This window comes from Poeciliopsis prolifica, unplaced genomic scaffold, assembly GCF_027474105.1.
Source record: "Poeciliopsis prolifica strain line A6 unplaced genomic scaffold, Auburn_PproV2 SCAFFOLD001, whole genome shotgun sequence".
In the NCBI taxonomy this organism is placed as follows: Eukaryota; Metazoa; Chordata; class Actinopteri; order Cyprinodontiformes; family Poeciliidae; genus Poeciliopsis; species Poeciliopsis prolifica.
The window spans coordinates 20,876,704-20,901,141 of NW_026562376.1; the positions used below are offsets into that span (position 1 = coordinate 20,876,704).

Sequence of the window (24,438 nt, forward strand, 5' to 3'; positions counted from 1 at the left end):
TGCTAAACTAACTGCTTCCCCCAGACTCTGCATAAGGTCATGAATAATAAATGTGAAGAAATGCATAAATTTCGGCATCCGCGGTGCAAGGAAAGGCGCGAGTGGAGAACAAGGTGACAGCGAAGGTGAAGGCAGGCTCACCAGGTATTCGAAGACCAGGGTGAGCGACTTGTCCGTGTGGACGATGTCGTGCAAAGTGACGATGTTGGCGTGTTTCAGGTCCTTCAGTAGAGACACTGAGACAATGAAAGAGGAGAGAAGAGGATGTAATCTCATCCAATAAAGCAAAAAAAAAAAAAAAAAAAAACAGTGAGCAAATTTAAGGCATGACTAAATGCTATTTCTGACCCAGGATGGACGTTCTTTGTGGTTTTAAGACTGTTAAGAGTTTAAATTATGATGATTCAATTTAAGAACCAAGTCTTTTCCTAATTCCACATATTATCTAAAGAAATATGTGGATATTCTCACGTCTTGCCTCGACTGAGGATCTTTGTCCAGGGACCAGAAGCTGGGCTAAAGCAAATCAGCAAACAGTCTGGACACGAAACACGGGCAGATGTAGTTTTTGCAATGTTTTCTTTGCAGTTCCACCCAGTTTATTGTGCACAGACAAAGCTTATAGAAGTTGCTAGGTAATGTTGCAACTAATGACTGAAGCTGTGCAACAAGCTCCCTTGCAACAGTCATTGTCGTTTCAACAGTTTGCAAAATCACAAAGGCAAAGGACTGCCTGGATGCAGGATTTTGTTGGCTGTAACATTTCAGACGCCGTGCATTCAAACGCCGCGAGCACCTAATTTAGATCCTAGCAACAGAGATGCTAAAAGACGCTAAACCTAATGGAGGAAGAAAGTTTTCAAACTTTTCCACTGCCACACTTTAGAGCTAAAAACGATACAAATGAACTAAAACAGACAGCGTCGGTCCACTATTATAAGTCATTTATTACTATTAAAAATAAATTGTGACAATATTCTACATTTTACAGCAGGGACAAATTGAAATGTCACAAAATTGTATGTTTTCAAATGTCTCAGAATATACACCTTACTTCTCTGAGATAAGAAATCTCTAATAAATGATTTGTGTTATATTTTTCCCCAAAAAAAAAAAAAAAAAAAAAATCTCCTGAAGAAAAGCAACCCCAGAGCATGATGCTGCCTCCACTGTGCTTTACAGTAGGGGAAATGTGTAAAAGGTAGGGCCTTCCTGTCGCATTTAGTGCGTAGGATTAAGAAGTCTGAAATCTAAAGCCGCATTTAGCATTAAATTTGCTACTTTGCAGCAAAATGCCTTTGGCTGCTTGCTGCTGTACGTCCAAGTCTTCCCACCTTCTCTGATAGCCGTACACGGGGCCCCCTCTTCGTGCTCCAGTCTGATCTCCTTCAGCGCCACCAGGTTGTCCGTCAGCTTGCTCCTCCCCTTGAAAACCGTTGCGTACGTTCCCTGGAGAGCAGGAGGAGAGGAGGATGAACAAAAAGGCCTCAGAGCTGCTGGACAGAAGCAGCATCGGGTTAAAAACTTTATATCTGTCCACAGGTCCAGCGTTTCAGCTCTCGCAGCTTTAAAGTATTAAAGAAGAAATTAAGCAAGCCAAAAGTCCAGAAAGTACAAAGAAGGAAAGAATGAAAAGGAGGAGCTGCGTTGGTTTTATCAGTCACAATGAGATCGTCTGCGTCCGGGTGACGAGAGAGACGTCTCGCATACCTCCCCCAGTTTGTCCAGTTTGATGTACGTCTCCAGCTTCCCGAAGCCGATTTCTGACTGGAAGAAAGAAGAGGACAAACAACATTAATGTGGGAAGCGTCTTTATTAGCAGCGACAGCATTAACAGACATGGCGACGAATCCTTACGACTGCCTGGCAGCATGAGACGAGGGGCGATGTAAGGAGGTCAAACGCCCAAAACCGAATCAGACTTAATCAGTTGTGACAAAAAGAAAGTTCGCTTCTGGCTTTTGGGATGAGATCGCAAACAGGAAGGCTAAGCAATGACGAGCTTTCCAATCTCCAGATTGGTGCGTCTCCAATAGGGAGCAACATCAATGTGGATTTCTGAAGGAAACGTTTACATTCTCTACATTTCTTTCAAAGCCGAGGCTGGTTCATGTATGGATGTGAGAGCGGTGCCTTTGCAGAGGCCAGAGCTCCTGCCGAGCTGAAAGGTCAGGGAGTCTAACACTCGACTGAAACCATTCGGAGCTTTATAAACAACCCTGCAGGGAAGCATGTATGCTAATGAAGCCAACTGGGTGGGGGACAGGGTTACGTGTTCCTCAGTTCCGCTTTTTTTTCTTTTCTTTTCTTTTTTAACAATGCAAATTCAAAGTATAAACTCAAGCCAATTACTGAAGCTAGCTCACAAAGGGAACGCTGCATTTTAAAACACATGGCGACAAGCTGGGAGGATCAGATTCTCTCACTTCTGCTTTTAAATAAGACACGGCTCTCGCAGTCGGCTTTATTACGGCGTGGCCTCGCCGCGACCCGACCGCTCCGTTTCTATTAAACTCTCATTTCTCTTACTCACAGGCCGTCAACCTCAGATGTCGGCAGAAGGATTCTCAATTTGGTCAAGTGTGATTTAAAAGGCGGCAGTTATAAGATTTCCTATGAAAGTGCATTTTCAATGAAGCAGCCGGTCCAATATTGCTTTTTGCATTGTCTAAATTTACCTGAACAGAGACATATTTAGAAAAAGAGAGGGAAAAACTGGAATTGAACTTCTAATCAAACTTTTTATTTCAATTAAAAACTTCAATTGAGAACTGGATCCTCCCTGGTTCGGATAATTTTCTCTGAAGGTCATTTTGTTTTTTTTTTAATTTTTAATAAATATCAAGTCAGACGACCATTCCGGCAGCTTCAACTTTGTTGCTCCTATAAAAGACCCTGGGAAAAAAATCTCAACCTCTTTTTTCCCCCCAGTCGGTTGCATTTACCGTGAACCCATCCCACCAGGCGCGATCCAAACGTGCTGGGAGAAACTGTATCTGTCATCTAACCAAACAACTTGTTCACACCGCTCGTCTTTGCTGTTCCTGGGTTTTATTTACGCAGAGAGAAAGCGACATTTACTCTGGATGTGGTTCAGAGAAGCTGACGTCACAAAATGTCAGATTCGTGAGGGGGGGGAAGAACCTGACTTCAATTTGTAAGTCTGAAGGAATCAGAGCAGGCTTTCTACAGAAGTCAATCTGGATTTTAGCTTCAATTTAAACACCTTTGAGAGCAATGCTTATGCTATTTCCCATTTTTGTTATCCCATTGATATTTTTCAGCTACATTAGTTACCACAAGTTCTCTTCCAGTCAAATAATTGCAATTGTAAATAAGAAATAAAGTCGTTTCTGACCAAAAGACACACTGCCCATGATCCCTGCTTCTTATTTAACATATTTAATGTTGAGAAACGGAGCTGATTTGAGCTGCTGCCTCTTCCCATTTGACCTTTCTGGACCACAACGTAATAAACCCGACATTAAAACTCCTCCTCTTCCTCACCAGCGATGCTCTGCGGGAGCGTCGGCTCAGCGGCTGATCGAAAGCCGGGCTGCTCAACTGCAGCTTCTGCAGGTAGCCGTCGGGGATCCGGATGTCGGCAGGCAGGGACAGACGTTTGTTCAAGTCCTGCAAATACACCCGGATGGAAATATGAAACAGATCTTAGGAAACGTACAGAGAAACAAAAGTTATCAGGAATCTGCAGATCTTCATCTTGGCTGGTTCTGACCGAAACAGAGGAGACATTTTTTCCTCCCAACATTGAGAACGGATTTTAAAGAATAGTATTTTCTACTATGTGGATGTGGGTCTCCTGTTCATTCAGGCTAAAAAAAAGAGCGAGAGAGAGCAAGACTTCCAGCAGACAGCTGAACAAACTGCATGTTTTTGAATACTTAAGCTTAAGCTCAGCATCCTGGCAATCTTCAAGTTAAAGGTTAGCAGCTGCAGTTTTAGAATACACACAAAAATGTCATTTGTTTTAGCAAGGTTGGCTGTCCTAACCATGGAGATTTCTCATTTAAGACATCAAAAATAGCTCGGAGTCAACTGTAATCATTTAGTCTGTGCTTTGAAACAATCAAACTGTGTTTGTTCTGAAATCAGCCACAAAATTAGCTTAAAATCAAAATCGATGTCAAAAACCTCTTCAGCATAACAGGTGTGTTTATTTAACACACCTGCAGCAGAATGTTTCTTTTTATTATTATTATGCTAAAGCACCTTTTGTGATATTACAAGTCCGTCCCTTTCAGAAATCCGAGAAAGGTCCTGGAATGCCCCGCTAGTCCACTGCGATCCCACTGACATGTTATATAAACTCAAACAGACTCAACATCTGGATCCTTCCCAAAATGCATCTCCAGTTGGTTAGATCACTGTTTTTAATCCGGCCTCTCTCGCTGCTTTAGTTCTGCCTCCAGCTGGCACATTTACACCTAAACTTCCTGTTTTCAGCCAACGCCGACTTTTATGTAACTAACATTTCAGCAACATTTCAGGAAACAGATAGATCTATCCCAGCCTTGTGGACGGGTCACAACAGTGACCCAAGTCTTAGGCTTAGGTAGTTGAATAAACAGGAAGTAGAAAGCAGCACAGGTTGATAATCTGCTGCACAAGGTGAACAGAAATGTCCTCCAGAAGTAGCTGGCGAATCCGCAAGCATATCTTATTAAAATGTTACATTTCCAATTCACATTTAAGGCAAATTAGGTTTAATCAATGCAAACTGGTTTGTAAATGAAATTGCATAATTACTGATTAAATATAAATCACTTTAAAGTGTTACTTTTTTCCATTATGGTAGCACACCATTATTTTTAATAAACCTTATAAATGTGTATTAAAAAAACTTCAGTGGATATTTGGTCAAAATATTTTATCCTAGAACCAACTAGAGGCTTTTAAATTAGATCTGAACTAGGAATCAAACGACTAATCGTGATTAATCGATTATTGAAACGATACTTACCTAATTTAGTAATTGAGTAATTGTTAATAAAGTTGACAAAATAGGACATTTGCTGAAAAATTCAGAGCAGCAGTTACGCAAGACTATACAATATATATCTACATTTTGCATCTAAGATAAAAACACCGCAGTCTGTAAATAAGTTTTAGCCAAAACTTCTAAGGTGGCACAGTTTTATCGTCATCCAGTTCAAAAGTACTAAAGGAATGCTATTTTGTTGCTTTTCAGGCACTAAAATGTAAAAAGAAAATATTTAAGTCTTTTTTTTTTTTTTGCATCTTTTACTGCATTTCTAGTATTGTGTAAAAAGGCCTAAGCGGTAAAATAAAAATCCTGTTGAATGTGCCAGTTTTTTATTCGATTGTCTGAATAATTAATAGAATAACTGATAACTAGAATAATTGCCAGTTGCAGCTCAACTCTCAGCATTTTCTTTGAAAAATGGGAAAAAAAAGTATAAATTTTCACATCCAGTTTACCGCCGTCTTAGTTTGTTTTCATCTAAAGCCATCAACAAAAACACTGCGGCTCTCGAATGGGCCTCTGTCACTGTTTTGTAGATTTTTTCGAACAATTTGCTGATGGCAGATTATTTTGTTTTGTTCAAGCGACGTCCGTCCACCGCCTGACCTTTGCACCCTTGCCTCCCCGCCTCCAGTCGTCCCGTTCTAATCCCTTACAACACGGGCCCGTCTGGACCGCATTACACTAATCCTGGTGATGTAATCCCAAAACGGCATGGCTTCCTCTGCAGAAACGCGATCCGCCACCTGAGCACGCACAGGGACGCTCTCATTTCTCTCAAAAGACCACAGTGGCTGCTCCTCATTAATAACAAGTTTGCTCTGTTGCTAGATACCTGCCAGTTTCTCTGTGTCTTTCATTGTAATGAACTTTTTCTGCTTGTCAAACAGGAAGTCTGAGGTGTGCTGCTCTCTGAGTTTAGCTCTATGTGTGGGCAGCACAACATTTACACCACAAGTACAAAAGGGTTTTTTTTTCCAACCACACGCAATCTTCCATGCATGGTGTCTTGGTTATGCAGGCTATCTGCAAAACCAAGTGTTCATTAATGAAGAAATCACCTTGTTTGAGCTCATTTATCCCATTTTCAGTTGGAACCGCTGAGAAACGTGACATGTGAAAACAGTTTTAATTGTATCACCTTTCACTGACAAAAACGACATCCGTTGAAATGTAAAGATGAAGGAGGGATGTGGGTCTTTCTGAGCATTCACTTGGACAGACATTTGTCCCGATTCCTGATTCATGTCAGCTGTTCAACCTTTAAATCTCATCAGCCCATTAAAACCTGAGGCGCCCTGCACGGGCATGCAGGTGTCGCATTCGCTTCCAACGGTCGGAGACGCACTCGATGCACTCACCACTCTGATAAACGCATGCTAGACTTAAAATACCAAGACGACATCTGCAGGGAGATTTCAATAAACATGCTGATCAATATCTTCCAGGGCAATTTTTCATCCCATTTAACTCGTAGAAGAGAGAAAAACCTTTCACTGCATAAGGAAGAGCAATCTCAAGAAGGAAACAAAGAGACAATCAGAGATTTATTCCTTCATCTCTTCGCATTATGTAATCACAAGAGGAACGCTGAACTTGGGTCGCTCTCGGCAGGATGTGTGAGAGAGAGAGACGGAGAAAAAGGGCTCGGAGTAGGCGGACACAGTGACAATAGTAAAAGCTTTCAAACCATGTTTTAAAAGTCTGCTCTGAAGAACAATAAGTGGAAGAGGACGGAGTGTGTTCACGCTGAGAACACGCCTACGCGGCCGTGCAGTTTGTCTGCTGAAATGCCTTCAGTGAGATGATCAGACTTCCCTTTATTCCTCCGACATCTTCAAAACATATGTTCAGCCATGAAGAAGAGGCCGGATAATCAGACGGCAGCAGAACTGGCAGAGTTAATACGCCGGAGCGTTTTCACGCGTCAGAGTTTGTTAAGACAGACGGATGACTCGCATCCCACAAGACGTCCACAGTGTGACGAGTGGAGAGGAAAAATTAGGACACTACCAGTCTGAAACGTGAGACTGAAGCTCGTCTCACCTCAGCAGAGATGCGTCTGTTCCCTTTGTTCCTCAGACAGACTCCTGTGGGCGACTGCACCTCGTCGGAGGACGTCCCCGACGCCTGATCGCTCTCCCCGTCTGACCCCATGTTTATGTTCTCATGGACAATATCTGGACAATAGGAAGACAAACCGTAAGGCAGGGATGTGCAACACGTGGCTCTGGACCGACACAGGGCTCCTAAGTACTTCTGCAGGGGGTCTCTTCAGCTTAAATCTAAATTAAATACACAGAAAGTTTAATATGTTTAAATACCTAACAGTTCCATGCAAAACACAGTTTTTACACCAGAGTAACATTTAACATGATGAAAGACCGCATTAACAACTTTTAAGCTAATGTAAACACAGTGTACACATTATTTACACTATATACATTGGTTGCTATATTAGAACACTTAATACATTATAAATAAAAAATCTAAATTAGTTTGCTTCACCCACCTTCAACTAGACATATCCTGGTAGTTTTAGATTTTAAACTCTTTTAATTTCACCAGGGTGTTTGTCTCGGACAGAAAATCAGACAGAAACTGTCTTTTTGCAGAGTCGGGTCATCAGTTCAAAATTGTTCATTAAGCTACGCTTGTCGAGCCAAGAGCAGCGGTCAGAAACTCTAAAGGAAGAAAATGTGGTCGCCGCAAAAACAGAAAATGTTTGATGATCTTTATACATCCTGTGAGTTAAAAAAAAACATTTCAGACAGTATTGTGGGTTTTTTTTGAGTTTTCAGTTTATATCCAAGTCATTTTTATTTAACAAAAATTCCATTTCATAACTTCTTGTTACTGATACAAAAACATTACATTTCCAATAAATGTAGGTTATCTTTCAATTTTTTTTGTAAAACTGACCACATTAAGCAAAGCTAAACAATGTGTTGAAATTAATTTGTTGATAGAAGCAAAGTAATTAAGTTGGTCAAGCGTAAATTCAAATTACTAATAAAATTTAGAGTTCTTGCCTGTTTGGCGTTGGAAAATAGAGCCGCTTGCATTTACATGGCATGAAGTGGCATTTCTTTTGCTGCTGCATGAATCGTATTTTGTCCCTTGTTCATAAAGCTTGTGCAACTTTATGTGCAAGTACGGTTACACTTTATTTATTTAGACCTTCTGTGTGTTAATGTCAGAGGACACAGAACAAGTAAATTAGGTTTAATTTGTCTGGCATATTTTATTTATGTCACAGGCGATGAGCCTTACAGAAAAAAAAAGCAGATCAACAAATATAATTGTCCTCTTGCTTGAGCACATTTAGAAACAAAGCACACTTCTATTCCCTCTGGGCTTCATATTTATGTAAAGCACTGATGCATGGTGAACTTGAACCCTTGCTTTGCCTTGAAGAATCTCCATTATTTCTAGTTACATTTATATAAATAAACTTGTGAAAGAAAAACAGGCCTTTGCTGAGGTTTTTGTGAACTCTGTTCATGCATGCGTTCCCCAATCAGGAGGTTAGTCACAGCTGGATTGCTTCTCTTCGGGGTTATTAAAATATAACATTTTCAGAACCTTATTTAAATGCTTCTAACTAAACTCACTATGGTAAAATTGACAGAAGTTCAATATGGGAGAAAATTGAGGTTTCCGGCCATGTTATCAGTACTGAAAGCACAGTGCGACAGCTCACCGAGGCGGCTGCCGTTGCGGGGCATGACCAAACCCAGCCCTCCTCCGATGATGCTCTGCGGCCGTCTCATTGGCGGCTTCTTAAAGGAGCCTGTGTACTGGTGCAGGTACGAGTGGACGCTGTGGGCCGCAGATGGACGGCCGTTCCTCACTATGGGCTCTGCGGGACAGAGGACACTTCCTGTTATGAACACGTCCACTCTAAACAAGAATGTATCACTTAATGATATCCTAACACTCGATTTTATAGACAAATAAACCTTTTCATACAACTAAAAGTCAAATACAACAAAATGTGCTATAGATAACACTATAATTTAAAAAAATATAATTGAAAGAGTCTAAGACTGACTTATTCTCAGCTCTTTCAGTTTCAATTAATCATCAATTATAAACACATTTTCTATCATCTAACTCTTTGTAAAAGTCAAAGAAGTAAAAAAAAAAAGTCAATGTTTCTATATTGTCTTTAATAGGTTTGTGTGCAGAACTAGTAAAAGGCTGTCAAAAATGATTTCATCGGAGACAATGTATCCTCAAAGTTCTTGATGTTTTGATCTACTACTACATCCCTCCCACAGCCTCCCTCTGATACTTCATTACCAAATGTAAACATAGCGGTGAAGCAACGTTGTCCGTTCTGCGCTGTGAGAAATGACCAGACAGAGGTCAAAGTCAACGAGGAGAAAACGGGACGTAGTACGACTTGGAGACGGCATCGGGCTGCAGCGCTGAGGAGGACTGCGCCATCGAGGCTACGGCTTACGCAGATTAGTGAGTGTCAGTGCAGGGTCAGAGGGAAACATGTTTTTATGTGTTTATGACGGATGGATTTGACTGGCTTCCAGCGTCAAATGCTACAGCTTCTTTTTGAACCAGTAAAGCTGATTTTTGTCAGCAGCGATTCAACTGCATATGCACCTGCTCCACAGTCACAAATTGCTTAGATCACCTTATGTCAGCACACTATTTATTAAGTACATATTTTCATTTGGAAAAAGGTGACACACACTAGAATAATACAACAAACACCCGTAGCAATACACAGACATACTGTACGGAGAAGTTAAAAGCCTTACAGTACAAAAGACGAAACTTAAATATTATGGAAAATAGGTACAATAAAAATAAAGCATTTCTATACTGAACCAATACTCAAACATTTACTATTATGCTTGTTATGTATAATGTGTACTACCACTACAGTTAAAGGGAACAACTGGTTGGCAGGCTAAGAGCAGCATGAGGCTGGTTACTGGAGAGGATAAATCAACTGGTAACCCAACTAAAACCAGCTTGTCAGTCTTTAGTTTCTCTACCATGACAAAAAAAGGATGAAATATCCTGTGCAGTAAGTGCAGAACTTTGTATTTGTTCTGTATTTCTAACCACATCTATTGAACAAAATAAAAATAAAAATGTGATATTAATATAACAATAAACATGTACGTGTTAAATTATTTTTCAGCAGTAGAAACAGTTGTTTTTCTGTTGTCAGTGAAAGCACCTCTTTTAGATGTTTTTTTTTTTCTGGATATATATTTCTCTTAACATAGCTGGTCTTTCTTTGATTTAAAAATAACAATAAAAAACTTCCTATAAATCAGATGAAAACCTTGTACATGCAGCCATGTGATTCCCATGTTCTTCTGTCATTTCCCCTTTATCTCTGGGCAGCTGCTGCTGCTGCTGCTGCTGCTGCTGCTGCTGCTGCTGCTGGCCTGATTTATGGGTGTTGCATAAGCAGATCAGCACCAGAACCAATCACACAGTTCAGATCAAATCTCATCTGGCTACTCCATTATGTCTCGTCTCTGCCCTGCTTGCTGGTAAACAGGCCGCAATCTTTCCTTCTCCCAGAGAAACGCGGCGATTCTGCGTCCCCATTATACGAGCAAGGAGCGCCGCGGACTTGGTGCTGATCGCAACACAAAAAGCTCATTGCGAAGCCCAGCGAGTTCTCAGAGGGAGGAGGAGATGGGGGAGTGCGACCGGAGGGCCAAGCTCTGCAGCCGAAACTAAAAGAAACGAAGAGTTTAGAGGTGCAGGGATTAAGAACAGAGGAGGCCATGAATAAAGATGCCTGGATGATTGCACCAAGTCAGCCAAGTCGCCGTGGCAATGTCATGGAAATTCAAGACTGTTTCCAGACCTTGAGAGCCATAGCAACGACACGATGGCACACCGAGGCATGTCGGCCCCTCCTCCCATCCTCCCCACTCTCCTTCTCTGCATATTTTGCAAAACAAAAATAAATAAACAAAGAGGAGGAGCACTGAGCCAGCCTGCTTTAACCTGACGCCTCGACGGCCACAACCTCCACTAGGCTGTGGCCGTCTTCGCGCGAAAAGTACAAAATGTTTCTGCTCCGACATTAAAACACGGCAAAGTGACTGCAGAGTGGAGCTGTGGAGTCGTTTCTCTACAACTTCTCTGGCAAAATAGCACAAAAGAAAGGCAGCTTAAGGACTGCATGGGTTTAAAATAAAAGTGCAACAGTTACATTAGTCCATTTTATTGATAAATGTGAACTGAAGTGAGAGATTAGACATCCACTGATCCAGAGTTTTTAGGTCTGCTTCAGGTTTTATGCAACATGAGATCAACTCATTTACAATTTGGAGAGTTTCCTTTTTTTTTTTATTGATGACAGATAAGCAAAATAGGCTAATATATGTTCTTAAACTGTATTTGATTCTTATTAAAGAAAAAAAATGCATGTTTGGTCGATGCATTTAAAGGAATCAGATTTTAAAACAAAAATTGGCTAATTCTACTCTGGTTGATGAAAGTCCAGATGATACATTTCAGTTTATGTTCAAAAATACCCCATCATACTGAATTATTATTTATTAAATAAATATAATTCAAAGCATAACCATCACTGCACAGGTTTTCAGTCAAATATAAAGTAAAATTGACTTTATTAAGAGTTCTCTGACCTAAACTCAGCCATGTATAAATGTTACGGAGGAGCTGAGCTACAACGCTGTGATTTACCAACGTACAGTCAGATCTGACTCTGTGATGTTGAAAAATCACCAAGGTGATTCACTTCTCGCCAGGCAGCATTGCTGTGGGAAACTACGCTCACCTTCTCTGAAACGTGAAATGAGTCTGCGAGATAAACAACTGTGAAAGCACATCTTACTGACAAATTCAGTTTCTCAGAGAAGAAACGCTGGAATAAAACGTCCCTTCTTTTATATAACATAGTGATATAACACTGTTCCAATGCTGGAATTTCAACAGAATTTGTATACATAGAAAACCAGTTCCTTTACACTCTCTTAAGCTGCAAATGTTATCCAAGTCTTCTGCATCTGCCTCACAGCAGCTATCACAACTTCGTCAATGCTTTCTGCAGTGCACGAGGCTTAATGGATGATTTAATTTAAAATTCACCCTTGAAACAGAACGAGATGTGAACATTTACATTTTAAGGAACACAAGGAGATAAGAGTCAGGCTTTATCAGCCCACATGCAGCAAAGGTCATACTGACCCTAAAACACACAAAGCGCAGCATCGTTTGTGAGGCGCATGGGAAACCGATGCACGGTTTTTAACAACTTTCACAAATAAAATTCTGAAAAGTGTGGTGTGCATCAAGAGTTGTTAGTACCAGATTTTGCTGCAGTTACGGCTGGTTGTGTTTTGTGGTATTTCTCCAACAGTTTGCTCTTCTACAGACTGAAATGCTGGCCCGTTCTTCTTTGCTAAGAAGAACAAACTAAACTCTTCCCAGTTGAAGAAAAGCCTCCCCACACTGTGAGGCTGCTACCAGCAGAGTTAGCTTACGTTTACATCAGCAGAAATCACACACTCTCTTATTACTCATTTTGCTCATTTGTTCTCTTGATCATTATTTTTCTATTTAAAAAAAATTATAAAAGGTGTCAGCAGATGTTTGTGACTGTGATGTGTTGATCTCAAAGCCCCTCCACTGTTTCATATATCTAAACATGAACTCAATGTGCAGTAATTGATGAAATGCGACGTTCGTAAAGAGTGTCAATATAGAGGACATGAGGTCGGAACGCTTTACGTGATGAAGTAAGATTCAAACATAAACGAAGCTCACCGCTGTCCTTCTCGTCTATCGTGATCTGCTCAGCCAGCTCGGACAGAGACTCGTCGATGGTGTGGCTGCCTCGCAGCGTCTGACTGAGGCGTCGCTTGAACCGCTTCATCTTCTCCATGGAGCTCTCAGGAAGGGGAGGCCTTCGAAATGGAAAAAAAAATAATAATAATGAAATGTTAGTGGCGGTAATGGATACAGCTCGTAGGCCGTCTTCCTGATACAGGCCTTGACATTTCACACGGTGAAATCTGTTACATAAACCCGTTCTGGGTGAAGACACCTCATCCACCTGCTGTCATGTTTCGCAATCTCACAAAGAGACGTAGTAAGAAATCGCCAGGAATCCGACAGGGCAAACAATGAAACGGTAAAAATCAACACGGTGACTATGTAATCATGACTCAACTCACTCCGCGGGCCGCCCTCAGGGCCAAAAGCATGACAGGTTGGTGAGAGATTCCTACACGCAACTTTTTTTACAGCACGGTTCCTGGCACACTGAGCTATGAAGGCCAATCACAGGAACCAGCGGGGGATTTGCTGCTGAATGGTTCAGGACGAGCCCGGGCTGCGCCGAGTCCACATCACACATTCCAGCCTCATTTACGGGCTGCGTGAGAGCGGCTGATTGGGGGCGTTTTGGAGACCCTGCGAGCGTACGCGGCGGGGGAGACTCCAGCGATATGGTGCGTGTGACTTTGAATCAAGGCTGGCGATATTCGCAAATTCAACAAACAGCCTCTCCCCATGATCTCATGTAGGTATCAAGACGCCTTCAGCAGATCTGGACATGTGTCTGTCTGCGATGCCGATGAGTAAGGCCAGAGACAAAAACACAGGAGGAGCAACAGTCCCTCAGGGCTCACTGTCAGGTAACTGCTGCACAGGCTCACAGATATCACAGACAAACTGATACGAGTCCAGAAAACCCATCACCACTGGTGCTTTTTAAATTCACATGAAAAAATATGCTTATCCAAGCATTAGGCAACCTCTTGCAAAAGAATAACCACCTCCAGTCTTCCAGATGATTGTAGAGGCCTCAAAAAAATTGTCCCAACATCATGTTAGAAAATATTAGTTTCTGGTCCAAAGTGGTATTTTGATATTAGAGTCAGCACACTGGTTCAATTATTACAGCTCGAAACCAGTGATCAGGTCCAAAATCAGAGTGTGGTGATGGACTCAGACCTGAATATACAGAAACACACAAAGGTAATTACAAAGTTGGCCTTCTATCACCTGAAGAACATTTCAATGACTAGCAGCACTAATGTCCCAGCAAGATCTAGAGAAACTCATTCATGTGTTTTTCTTTAGTAACATTGATTGCTGCAACAGTGTTTTCACAGGTCCTCCTAAAAAAAAAAATAATAATAATAATAATAATAATAATAATAATAATAATAATAAAAAGTGAATCAGGCAGTTGCAGCTGAGTCAGAATGCCGCTGCTCACATTCTGACTAGAACCAAGAAGAGAGACTAACCATCTCTTAGGTCCTTACACTGGCTCCTTAACAAATTAACACATTACATTAAAGATCTGCTGCTGTTGTATCGACCTTTCAGACCTCTGAGGGCTTCTGGTTCTGCTCTGGAGAAGCAGCATTCAGCTTCTGGGCACCACAAATCTGGAACAAACTTCCAGAAAGCTGCAAAACAGCTGAATCAAGACTAAAATCCTGTCTATTTAGATTTACCTGTGATTAGCAGAAAGTAGAACATCGATCAGCGTATTCCATGTGTATTTTCTTGATTATTCCGATGACGGCTTTTGACCATCGGTGATATTTATCGTTTCATAATTGGTCCCCATCATGTTTCTAAATTTGGGGTTTTAGCTTGTAGTCGTCACGCTGAACTGAAATAAGTACTTCAAATATATCACCGTGTGTAATGAACCTACTGAGCATACAAGTTTCTTTTGTCGCCTTATCTAAAATCGTAGCATGATGGACGACTATTTTTAGCAACTTAGTCTGAAAATAGAGTTGAAATTGAAATTTTTGTATCCCCCATCGAGACTTCCTTTCTAACTGAAAGAACCGAGAAGAACCGAGGTCTATTTTCACACTGTGGGAACCAAATGTGAACCAAACAAGCCAACTCAGATAACGACCAAATGAAACCGAAAGGCTGTGGCATTAAACAATTTCAAAAGCTTTTACCGAACCAGCTGCTGCTAGATTTACAGTATTTACAGGATCAACATTATTCTAATTTAGGTTTAAAGCAGGGATTCAAGTTTTTTTTTCCCTCTAAAATCTGTCCTAAGAGGTGAGAAGCAGTGAGCCTGTCCTCCTTCACTCCGCACGGGGCAGGCCAAGACTGAACCTGGGCCACGGGCCAACGCAAATGGGGACAGTGCAGAGCAAAATACTAATCTGTACATCATGCATCATCAGTACATCGAGCTCCACATAAAACTGAGCACACCCATTCCTCCAAAAAGAGTGGGGAAAATAAGCAGAGGAACTGAGCAAGACAGTATTAATTTACTGCATTCAGTGACATTCGTCAGGAACAAAGTGTTACAAAGACCTGCTGTCAACATTTAGTCATCCTGTGATTATTACGGTAAAATGATAAAGCTGCAAGAAAATACAGTCAAGAATTTCACAGTCGCTCTTTGTGTTGCTGAATGTTTGAATTCAGTTGTGATTTAATTGAAATTAGCATTCGTTTCCCGGTTGGCTTGTCAAAACTGATTTCGTTTTTCCTACTATCTAAAAATGATGGGCCTATAAGTAAATGTGCTCACCATCAATTGGCAGCTTAGTAAAAATCAGACGCATATAGAGGGGTAATCTTGTAATTTTGTCATTTTCTGATGGATTTGAACACACTGCTTTTATTAACATAATCTGCAGCACATTCTTTCCTTTTTTATACACAAAGAAAATCAGAAATGAGTAGGAAAATCCTGATACACACGTGCAACTCCAAAAATGTAAAATTCTGACAAAACTGAAACAATTGTATTAAAAAGGAAAGTTTGTCAGTGAAAAAGGAGATTATATATCAGCAAATATCACTAAATATTTTTAACAAAATGTTAAGTCTACCACGGTTGAATATCTGAGTCCTTCAATCATCGCAGCAAAGTACCGAGAGCATATTTTCACAAAAATAAATTTCACTTCTGCATTTTCTCCTCGATTTGTTCCCAGTTCACCGAGTTATTCTTAGTAAAACCACAATCAATTTGATTTTCCGCGAGCCAAGATGAGGGAAAAGGACGCCGACTCGCCTGTCACAACATCAGAACCGTCGGTTCCGCCTCGAGACACGTCATCTCCAGCCAGGCTCGCCGCCTCGCCTCGCTGTCCCGCTGCAGCCACGCACGCACACACACACACACACACACACACACACACACACACACACACACACAACACACACACCCACACACACCCACACACACACACACACACACACACACACACACACACACACACAGCGACATGTGTGCAGCACACACGCAGCTCCACTTTTCTCAGAAAACAAATATTACTCATTACCGCTGAAGCTGATAACTTCCCCAATAGAGCGCTCACTTTAAATGAAGAAAATGAAAGTAGCACTTATTGCAATAACATCCAGGATGAATGCGGCAAAGACATGAAGGCTTTTTCGTTAGGTAGTTTTCAGAAAAACAGCCTGACAGATGAATCAATGACAACCGTTACTGATAGTTGCAGGCCAAAATATATTGCTGTAATAAATCTGGAAAGCAGAAATCCCGACAGCGTTAACAGTCAGAGATAAGATTATGGGATTATGTGGCTCCAAATGAGAACAGACAACCATTCTCGTTTTCCAGAGTTTCATTCATTCCTGTGCTAATTCATGAATCTAGACGGCAGGAATGGAAAGGTTTCATAACTTAAGGTCATGTGAAAACACTTTTTTTTCTTACCATTTTCTCATGTGTTCTGTTTTTTTTTTTTTAAACGAGCACATCAGTAAATAAAATTTGAAAATAGGATTAAATGAAGTCTCTGTGTGCAGTTTAGTGATATAAATTATACTTTTTGTAAATATGTGGCGTCCTGAAGAAGCTTGTATCAAATTAGAATTTTTTTTTTCCGAAAGGCAACAATTTACGTTTGTGGCACCACGAATGCTGCGCCACCGAGTCGTCTTAAGATGAAGTGATCAATTTTATCATCACTTTTATGGTTATCACAGTAGCAATCCAAAATATTGGCATCAAATTCTCAGTCCGTGTCGCCCAACAAGGATGGATCGACAGACGAATGAGTGAATAAGTTGATGCGAGGAAAAAAAAAGATGCAAACATATGTAAATATTCACTAATATTTCCACACCATTTACTTTTTCTATGCTTCATCATAAATCGAAAAAAAAAAAAAAGAAATCTTCTGACTACCAACATCCAATTGGAGACTTTTCATGTCCTGAGACCCAGAAAATAAACCTCACTGAAGAACTAATGGGCTCTGTAGCAGAAGACGAGTGTCTCTTTAGCGCTCGAGTCCATCGGCCCACATTCCTGTAGAGTGTGGAGCTTTGGACCGGATCCCTGCTCGGAGCGGTGTCCCTGCTCCCGGGAGCAGACCGGTCCGCGCTCTGAGCTCCGGATCTGCCCTGGGAGGGGGAGGGAGGAAGTGGGTGGATGTGGAAGAGGAGGAGGAGGAGGAGGAAGAGGAGGAGGAGGGAAGGAGGAGGAGGAGGAGGAGGAGGAGGAGGAGGAGGAGGAGGAGGAGGAGGAGGAGGAGGAGGAGGAGGAGGAGGAGGAGGAGGAGGGAGGAGGAGGAGGAGGAGGAGGAGGAGGAGGAGGAGGAGGAGGAGGAGGAGGAGGAGGAGGAGGAGAGCTCTGAGGTGTGGAACCGAGGGGTCCGAATACTATGCCGTTTCCCGATCATTTGCTGCCACGGCAACCCCCACTGTATTTCCCGTGCTGAAGATGCTAAGCACTGCGGGAAACTTGCATACGTGCTGGTTTTCCGATTCCCTTCATCTTGCATCCGAAGCCGAGGCCTTTCTCCCCCACCGGGTCTCGATCTTTATGCTCATCACCTCGGCCTGAGGTAACGTCTCCTTTAGCCCAACAACAATCTGCTCCACCTGTCCAGCAAGAGCAGGCGGAGGTGAAGCTGATGCAGGGATACAAAGAGAGAGGAGGAGGTGGAGGAGGAGGAGGAAGTGATCGCTGCAGATGCTGAGACACCTGGATTCTGTCCTCCCCCCCAAATACTCACGACAGCAGAGCAGAAACATTTTTTTTTTTTTGAGGACATGAACCGCCACGTGATCGCCTCCGTCTGGACGAGCAAGGTCGAAGCCCCCACATGACCCCCGCAGGGCTCGGCAAAACTCCCTGAAAGGACAACGGGGGGACGCAGACAACACCCACGTCCCCTTTCCGGCTGCTGCAGCGCTCACGCTCGGGAGAATGAAACACGGGAGAAGCATGACAGTTGCTGTGATTCACGGGTGAGCTCAGCCTCGGGTTTTCTGAATAGCAGCCTTTTTTTCTCCGACCCGACCGAGACAATGAGGGCACGAGTGAGGGGCTGCTCGGTCTGTTACTGGGGCTCTAACATAAAGGCTGCTCTGTGCTGAGTCAAAAAGATTCATAAAAAGGGGGCGCCCTCCTTGGATCTGAGGAGGAGCGCTCTGCGTGGTGCTGAACAGATGAGCATGCGCTCGTCACTCACTGATGTAATGTGTCGTTTGTTCCTTATCTTGACTCTTTTTATGCCATTTGACATATTTTCCCGCTCACGGCGCCGTCACACCAGGCTCTCGTGTTGCCTGCATTCAAACGCCTCGTTCGGAGGCGGACAGACGGGTCAGAGCTGATGATTGTGGGAAACTAGGGATGCATGATATCAGTCGATATTGGCCACTGCGCGAGAAATAATTTGGCCGATAACGCCGATATTTTTGTCCCAAATCAAATTTGACAGCTGTTATTGGTCGATACCGATAATATTGTGTATCCCTATGGGAAACAATGTGGAAGAAAGAAGGAGCCAGCAGTGTCCCAAAGCCACAAATCCCAACAAGATTCAACAGCAGCTGATTTAACACTGCTGCTATAGCAGGCCAGCTCCTCTCTGCTCTCGCAAACCATTTAATTCACCGTCATCAACACGTCCATGCTGGAAACAACTTACAGAAAAGTCAGAGATCAGAAATCAACAACAGAAATCTCCAATCTTACCTCCAGTTAGCAAATGAAAGCAATGAAATGAAACAAAAATCCCCTTGCGATTCTGGAAATTATAACCTAATTACCTGCAGTCATGATAGAATTACTTATGACAATTTTCAGAATGATGACTAATTAATACAGTAGTAGGCAAGACGCGGCTGTGTCTCAGTTTAAGTGCCTCTGATTGCTCATAGTACCTGATCAACAATCCAGACTGAGTGTTCAGCAGAGGGCAGGGCTCGAAGAAAAGCTCTGCCACCAGGTGAAACAGTGACGCATTTCCATAAAGTTCCAGATTTGCACTCTTTCAAATGACAACTGTGAGCAGAAATCTACACTCTCAACTAGAGCTGCACATTCTCTTGTGATGTGTGATAATTTGATAAATAGTGGCGACTGACTCATGTAGTGATAAAAAAAAATCAACTTTTAATTTTGTAAATATATCACTGCCAGGCCAAATTGCGAACCCATGACTTCTGGAGATATAGTAGCCCATTACTTGATTGATTACCTACTTTACTGATATATTTGGAAAGTTTTATCTTGATAAATGTTATGTCCCAACAGGAGTTTCTTAAGAACAGCCCACAGCCTTCATTGAACTCCCATCTTGCTCCAGTTGATTAGGTCTTAATGTTAACCCGTTTGTCCTAGGCTAACATTAACTCGTTTACTCTGTTTTGATAGGACTTGTTGAAAGTTTCAGTCACTCGTGTGCAGGCCTTGGGGCGCTCCTAGTCTCAGCCATTAAGTTCCAGAAACATCGATCAGATTTTTGAGAAGTGGAGCGAGAGGACGGCTGACATTTTGGCCTTGTTAACTGCTTCGCTAAACTGGTTCTAAAATATGCTCAGTTGTGTAACGCGACGCAATTTGTCACTGCAATGACTGACACTTTAATCCAAGAATATTCCTTTGTGAGCTCAAAGCAAAACAATGAACTGCTTCTTAGAGGTAAGCAGGCATTAGAGAAAAAACATGACCGCAAAAAAGCCTGATTATTGCAGCATAATTAGCCAAGGGTTGAGTTGAGACGAAATTAATCAAAGGTTAAACTATTTGTACATAACCAGGTCTTTGTGATGCAGTGTTTTATGAATGAAAGAAAAGTCATCCTCAGATGTGACATGTGAACTCCATCAACCCGCCATGCTTTAGAGGTCAACAGAGTGATTTAAAAATATGTATTTTAAATCAAGAGGTGTCAAAAGAACTGATTTCAGGTACAACGATGTTATTAACTAGTTTGGCTCGTCGTGGAGGCAATCAGACCCGTCTGATCTGCATGTTGACTCTGGAGTCGCAGGTTCTCCGATTGAGTGCCGGGCATTAGCATCAAAGAGCGCGACAAGGAGTTTGCCCTCACAGCATCAGCAGCAGCCCCTTTGTGGCTGTTAAAAAGCGGAACAACAGACTGGGAACCAGCTGGCCTGTATTCAGAACATCAGAGATCAAATCAAAGTGTAAACACAAACGGCGGCCTCTGTGGCAGCTTCAGGCAGACTCCGTGGCAGTGCACCTTTTCTTTTTAGGGCGATTAAATAAACATCCGCTGCAAAACTTACTTTGCTTTTGATTGTCTCTTTTGACATCTGAAACGGCACTGAAAAAGAAGAACAAAATAATGAAATGAAATGAATCATCGAGGATCCACAACGTCACAAAAAAGGTTGGGCTTTTCAGGTGCGAGCGCCTGCCTCTGTTGTGTAAAATCATGCCTTTGGCAGCTGATGTGAGGGTTGTGAAATTGTCACGGCAGGCTGTTGCACTGGTTTCTCACATGCAAACTCTGTGGCCCGATCAGGTAGTGAGTCAGACGTTCCCCTCCGCCTCGAAAATTTAAATTATAGATTTAATTAAAGGAAACAGAAGACACCACAAACACAAGAAGTGACTTGTTAATCTAGACGAGCCAGCCCGGAGTATGAGATTCAATCTTGATAAGTAGAAAAAGAAGCACAAATCAAATAAAGACTCATTAATTTGTTTCAGCTGTCATCTCGAAATCAGACGTGGTTTTGGACGACGAGCTCGTTCTGTCGCCGTCGGTTCTGGGAGCGATGTGACCAGTGTTGTGCTGTTTTATTCTTTTTGAGCTTCAATCTGTGTTTGTCGTGGAGCATGCAGAGTTTTAAAATGCCAGCAGCCTTCTGGAAATCTCACAGACCTACATTTTCTCAGACACACATACACAAACAGAGACTACTGTTGTGTTGGTGCAAGCTGCAATGCTAATACAAGATGCTGAAGAATGTCAACTCTGTGAGCATTTTGTAAAGCATTTTGTAAAGCTCTGTTTTACAGCCGTGGCTCGCACCAGGGCTGTTGTAAACAAATATTTTGGTTATCGAATAATCTATCGATTATTCTTATGATTAATCAAGCAATCGGATAAAATAAGATAAAACATTGGTAAATCTAACATATCAGCAGAGTTAATATCGCATATCAACATTAGTCCAATTTTTCACATTTGAGCTTCCCTAACAATGAATTTTCTGTATTTTGGAAAATCAGCCTGTAACAATAGCAGCTCACTTTCTAAGTTAACCTGAAGAAAAGTAATACAAGAATCTGAAGTTCTATTGAATTTAATAATAAAGAGACGGGCTTGCAATTACGCTGATAAAAATACCAATACTCCAGCTTTTTGTTTTTGCATTCATCTCCAGTTATTTTAACAGATGAACTGTCACTGTGCCCAGACATTTATAGCTTTTGTGTTCATGTTAGCGACAGGATTTGACTCCTTCGTTCGTCACACAGAAACATCTTCCAGCTACGTGCCGCCGCCATGAGCTCCGCCACACATCTGGCAGCAGCTCCGGGAGGAGAAAAGCTGCCGGACTCCAGGCATCACGCCCGGTCATTTTAATGCTCATCGGTCCCCGAAAAGCGACAAAGACCCGGACATTATCGCGAATCAACAGAGTCCTCTCACAGTTGGCTTTCCTCAACAACTAACTCAAAAATTAACTTCAATTTCAATTAAATTTTAAGACATTCTTCTGATAAAATTCCATCTTTGTTCTGCAAATATTATAACTACTTTTTCATCATTTAAAACAGAAGTTTCTGCGGCATGGCACTGTTTGAAAACATTTTCTGTCATTTGTCATTTCTTTCTCAGAAAAGAAAGCAAGAAAAAAATAATCAGAAATTGGATCTGGTATGAAACAAATTTTAGATTTTATTTTTTAAGTGATGTTGCCCAGTCCTAGTGTAGAAGAAAATGTTGGCGTCTTATTAAGAAGTGCTGAACTGTGTTCGATAAGAAAAAAACCTTTGACATTAACCCAAACATCTGAAGCCTGGTAGTCTAAATTTAGATCGAAAAAGGCAAAACAGACACTGAAACCCAATTTGGATTTTTATCAAACCACGGGGAAGTTAATTATGAGAACATGACAGCGAGCGCTGGAAATATGCACAGCTTTGCTGGCTCTAATAACACGGGCTCAAATGAACCTGTGTTTGTCTCCAAATAAAGACCAGAGCGGTGTTCAAGCATTTCTCACTAAACGTGCCAAGAAAATAAAAAAAATGAAAAATCAGGCAACAGTCGTCCATCACCTGTCTCTAACTAATGCAACAGCTGACGACAGAGTTGCAGAGTAAGTCACTAATGGGGGAGTCAGACGAGTCGTCCGCCGAGCGGCTCTGGGCTGCATGGAGATCTGTAGGTCAACAGATACCTGAATTAAAAAGAGACAAAGAGTCAGGAAGTGGAGGCTGCCAGACATGCAAGCAGCGACCACATGCGAGCGAGCCGGGCCGCATGCCGACGGTAATGCGGCAGAGAAAACGAGGAAGAGTTTCTATTCATGGCTATCTATAGACGGGAGTGGAGGCTGCGACAGAGCAGCTGCCTACCCCGAAACCCCCCAGCCCCACCCACAGAGAGGAGTGACACGTTAACCTTCAGCCAGCTGTCTCAGCCTGCAGCTTCACCTCGCCGACAGGAAAACTTCCTGGACTTCAGGGGACGCTGCGTTTAAACACATGGACTTTTCATTTCTTGTTGGTTTTTAACCTTTTCGTTCCCTGTGGTAACAGAAAGAACAGCTTCCATCCGTGCACAAGCTGAAGACACGGAAATAAAACTCCCAGCTGGACAGACTGAAAATATATTTCAATGAAACCCACTCGTGTGCATGCTTACACACCCTCACACGCCCATTCCTTTGCCGGACCGTCATCTGATCCGCACTGGGACTCAGTTGGGATCAGCTCGGCAGGCTACAGCTGTTTCCACAGCGGGTCAGGTTACCCTGCCACCGACCGTCCCCAAGGCCTTCACCAGGGAGACGGCCCCATGCCAAAACAGCACACACGGGTGCGTCCCTCCGACAGCTCCCTGCTGCCCTCCCTCCGTTTCTACCCAGCCCCACAGCAGCGGCCGCCGCGAGCTGAACGCTGACCCGCTCCGAAGAGGCCATCGCCTACCAGCTCCATACCGGGTCGCCTGGCAGCTCGTGGTTGTCAAAATGAAACCTGCACACAGGAAGTGAGCATGAAAAGAAGTGCTTGAACTGCACTTTCATTCACTCAAGAAAACATGAGAGGCAGCAGAGCATACAGATGTGGCCTTACTTTGTACCTCAACGAGCTTTTCGCAACGCAGACCAGATAAAAGTTGGACTGAAAAGTTGCTTCTAAACATTTTTGCTCATAACACAGATACTTAGTCATTTAGTCTGATCCATTTTCAACAGCCGGCCCAATAAATGGCTTTTAGGAGGATATAAACAATGCAAAAACGCAAACTCCTACCAAGTATTTTTGGTCTACATTCAAGTGCAAATATCTTGGTGCGTTTGCAATAAGACAAAATTAACTTACAAGTTAAAAACATGACTATTTTTCAGCAAGATAGTCATGTGCATGGCTAATCCTAATCAGACCTAATCAGATACTGATTGGTTATCATCACTCAAACCCGGAGGTCGGGGCACTCAGGCAATCATTCATCCAGCGGCCCGCCATGTTGTTGAATTAAATATTTAAGGTTGACAGGAAATGTGAAAATGTCACTCGATAATTATGTGTCCTTGGAAGATTAATACCTGAACACCAACTACAAAAAACGTGAATAAATAAGCAACGATTAGCCTGGTGGAGGCACAAGTAAAGCCTGGTGGCCCGCCAGGCTTGTAATACGCTGAGGAAAACCTTGCAACTCGTACCACTGAATGGGACCACAACTGACGGCTCCCTGAGATGATTATTCAAAGACAGGGAAACAACAGTTGACCCCCAGCTGTCTAAAAGACTATGGGCACAAAAGTAAAATCAATGAGAATAGCAAGATCCAGAGATACAAATCAGCATTGTTACTCACTGTCCCTGTCAAAGGTCAAAAATGCCTCAGTTGGATGACCCGGTTCATCACATCAACCTGCACAGTCACTCAAAACAAAACTTTTTTTTTCTCATTTCTGATCTTATTTAATATTTG

General features: G+C 42.3%; 1 protein-coding gene across 4 annotated transcripts in view; it reads right to left on the reverse strand.

Annotated features, from left to right (window-relative positions):
* Positions 1-24,438, reverse strand: part of LOC129368270 (cyclin-dependent kinase 17-like) — a 32,012-nt gene that overhangs the window by 6,639 nt on the left and 935 nt on the right. For 2 of the 4 annotated variants that reach the window (XM_055043223.1, XM_055043447.1), the window contains exons 2-8: positions 12,791-12,930; positions 8,709-8,867; positions 7,052-7,185; positions 3,508-3,633; positions 1,711-1,767; positions 1,335-1,449; positions 142-236 (exon numbers count right to left, since the gene is read on the reverse strand). In XM_055043223.1, coding sequence (XP_054899198.1) covers positions 142-236; positions 1,335-1,449; positions 1,711-1,767; positions 3,508-3,633; positions 7,052-7,185; positions 8,709-8,867; positions 12,791-12,908 — 804 coding nt within the window. In that variant the 5' untranslated portion in view covers positions 12,909-12,930. Of the gene's footprint in view, positions 1-141; positions 237-1,334; positions 1,450-1,710; positions 1,768-3,507; positions 3,634-7,051; positions 7,186-8,708; positions 8,868-12,790; positions 12,931-16,043; positions 16,142-20,545; positions 21,890-24,438 lie in introns of those variants that run through there. The other 2 variants (XM_055043291.1, XM_055043365.1) reach the window with 2 other exon arrangements.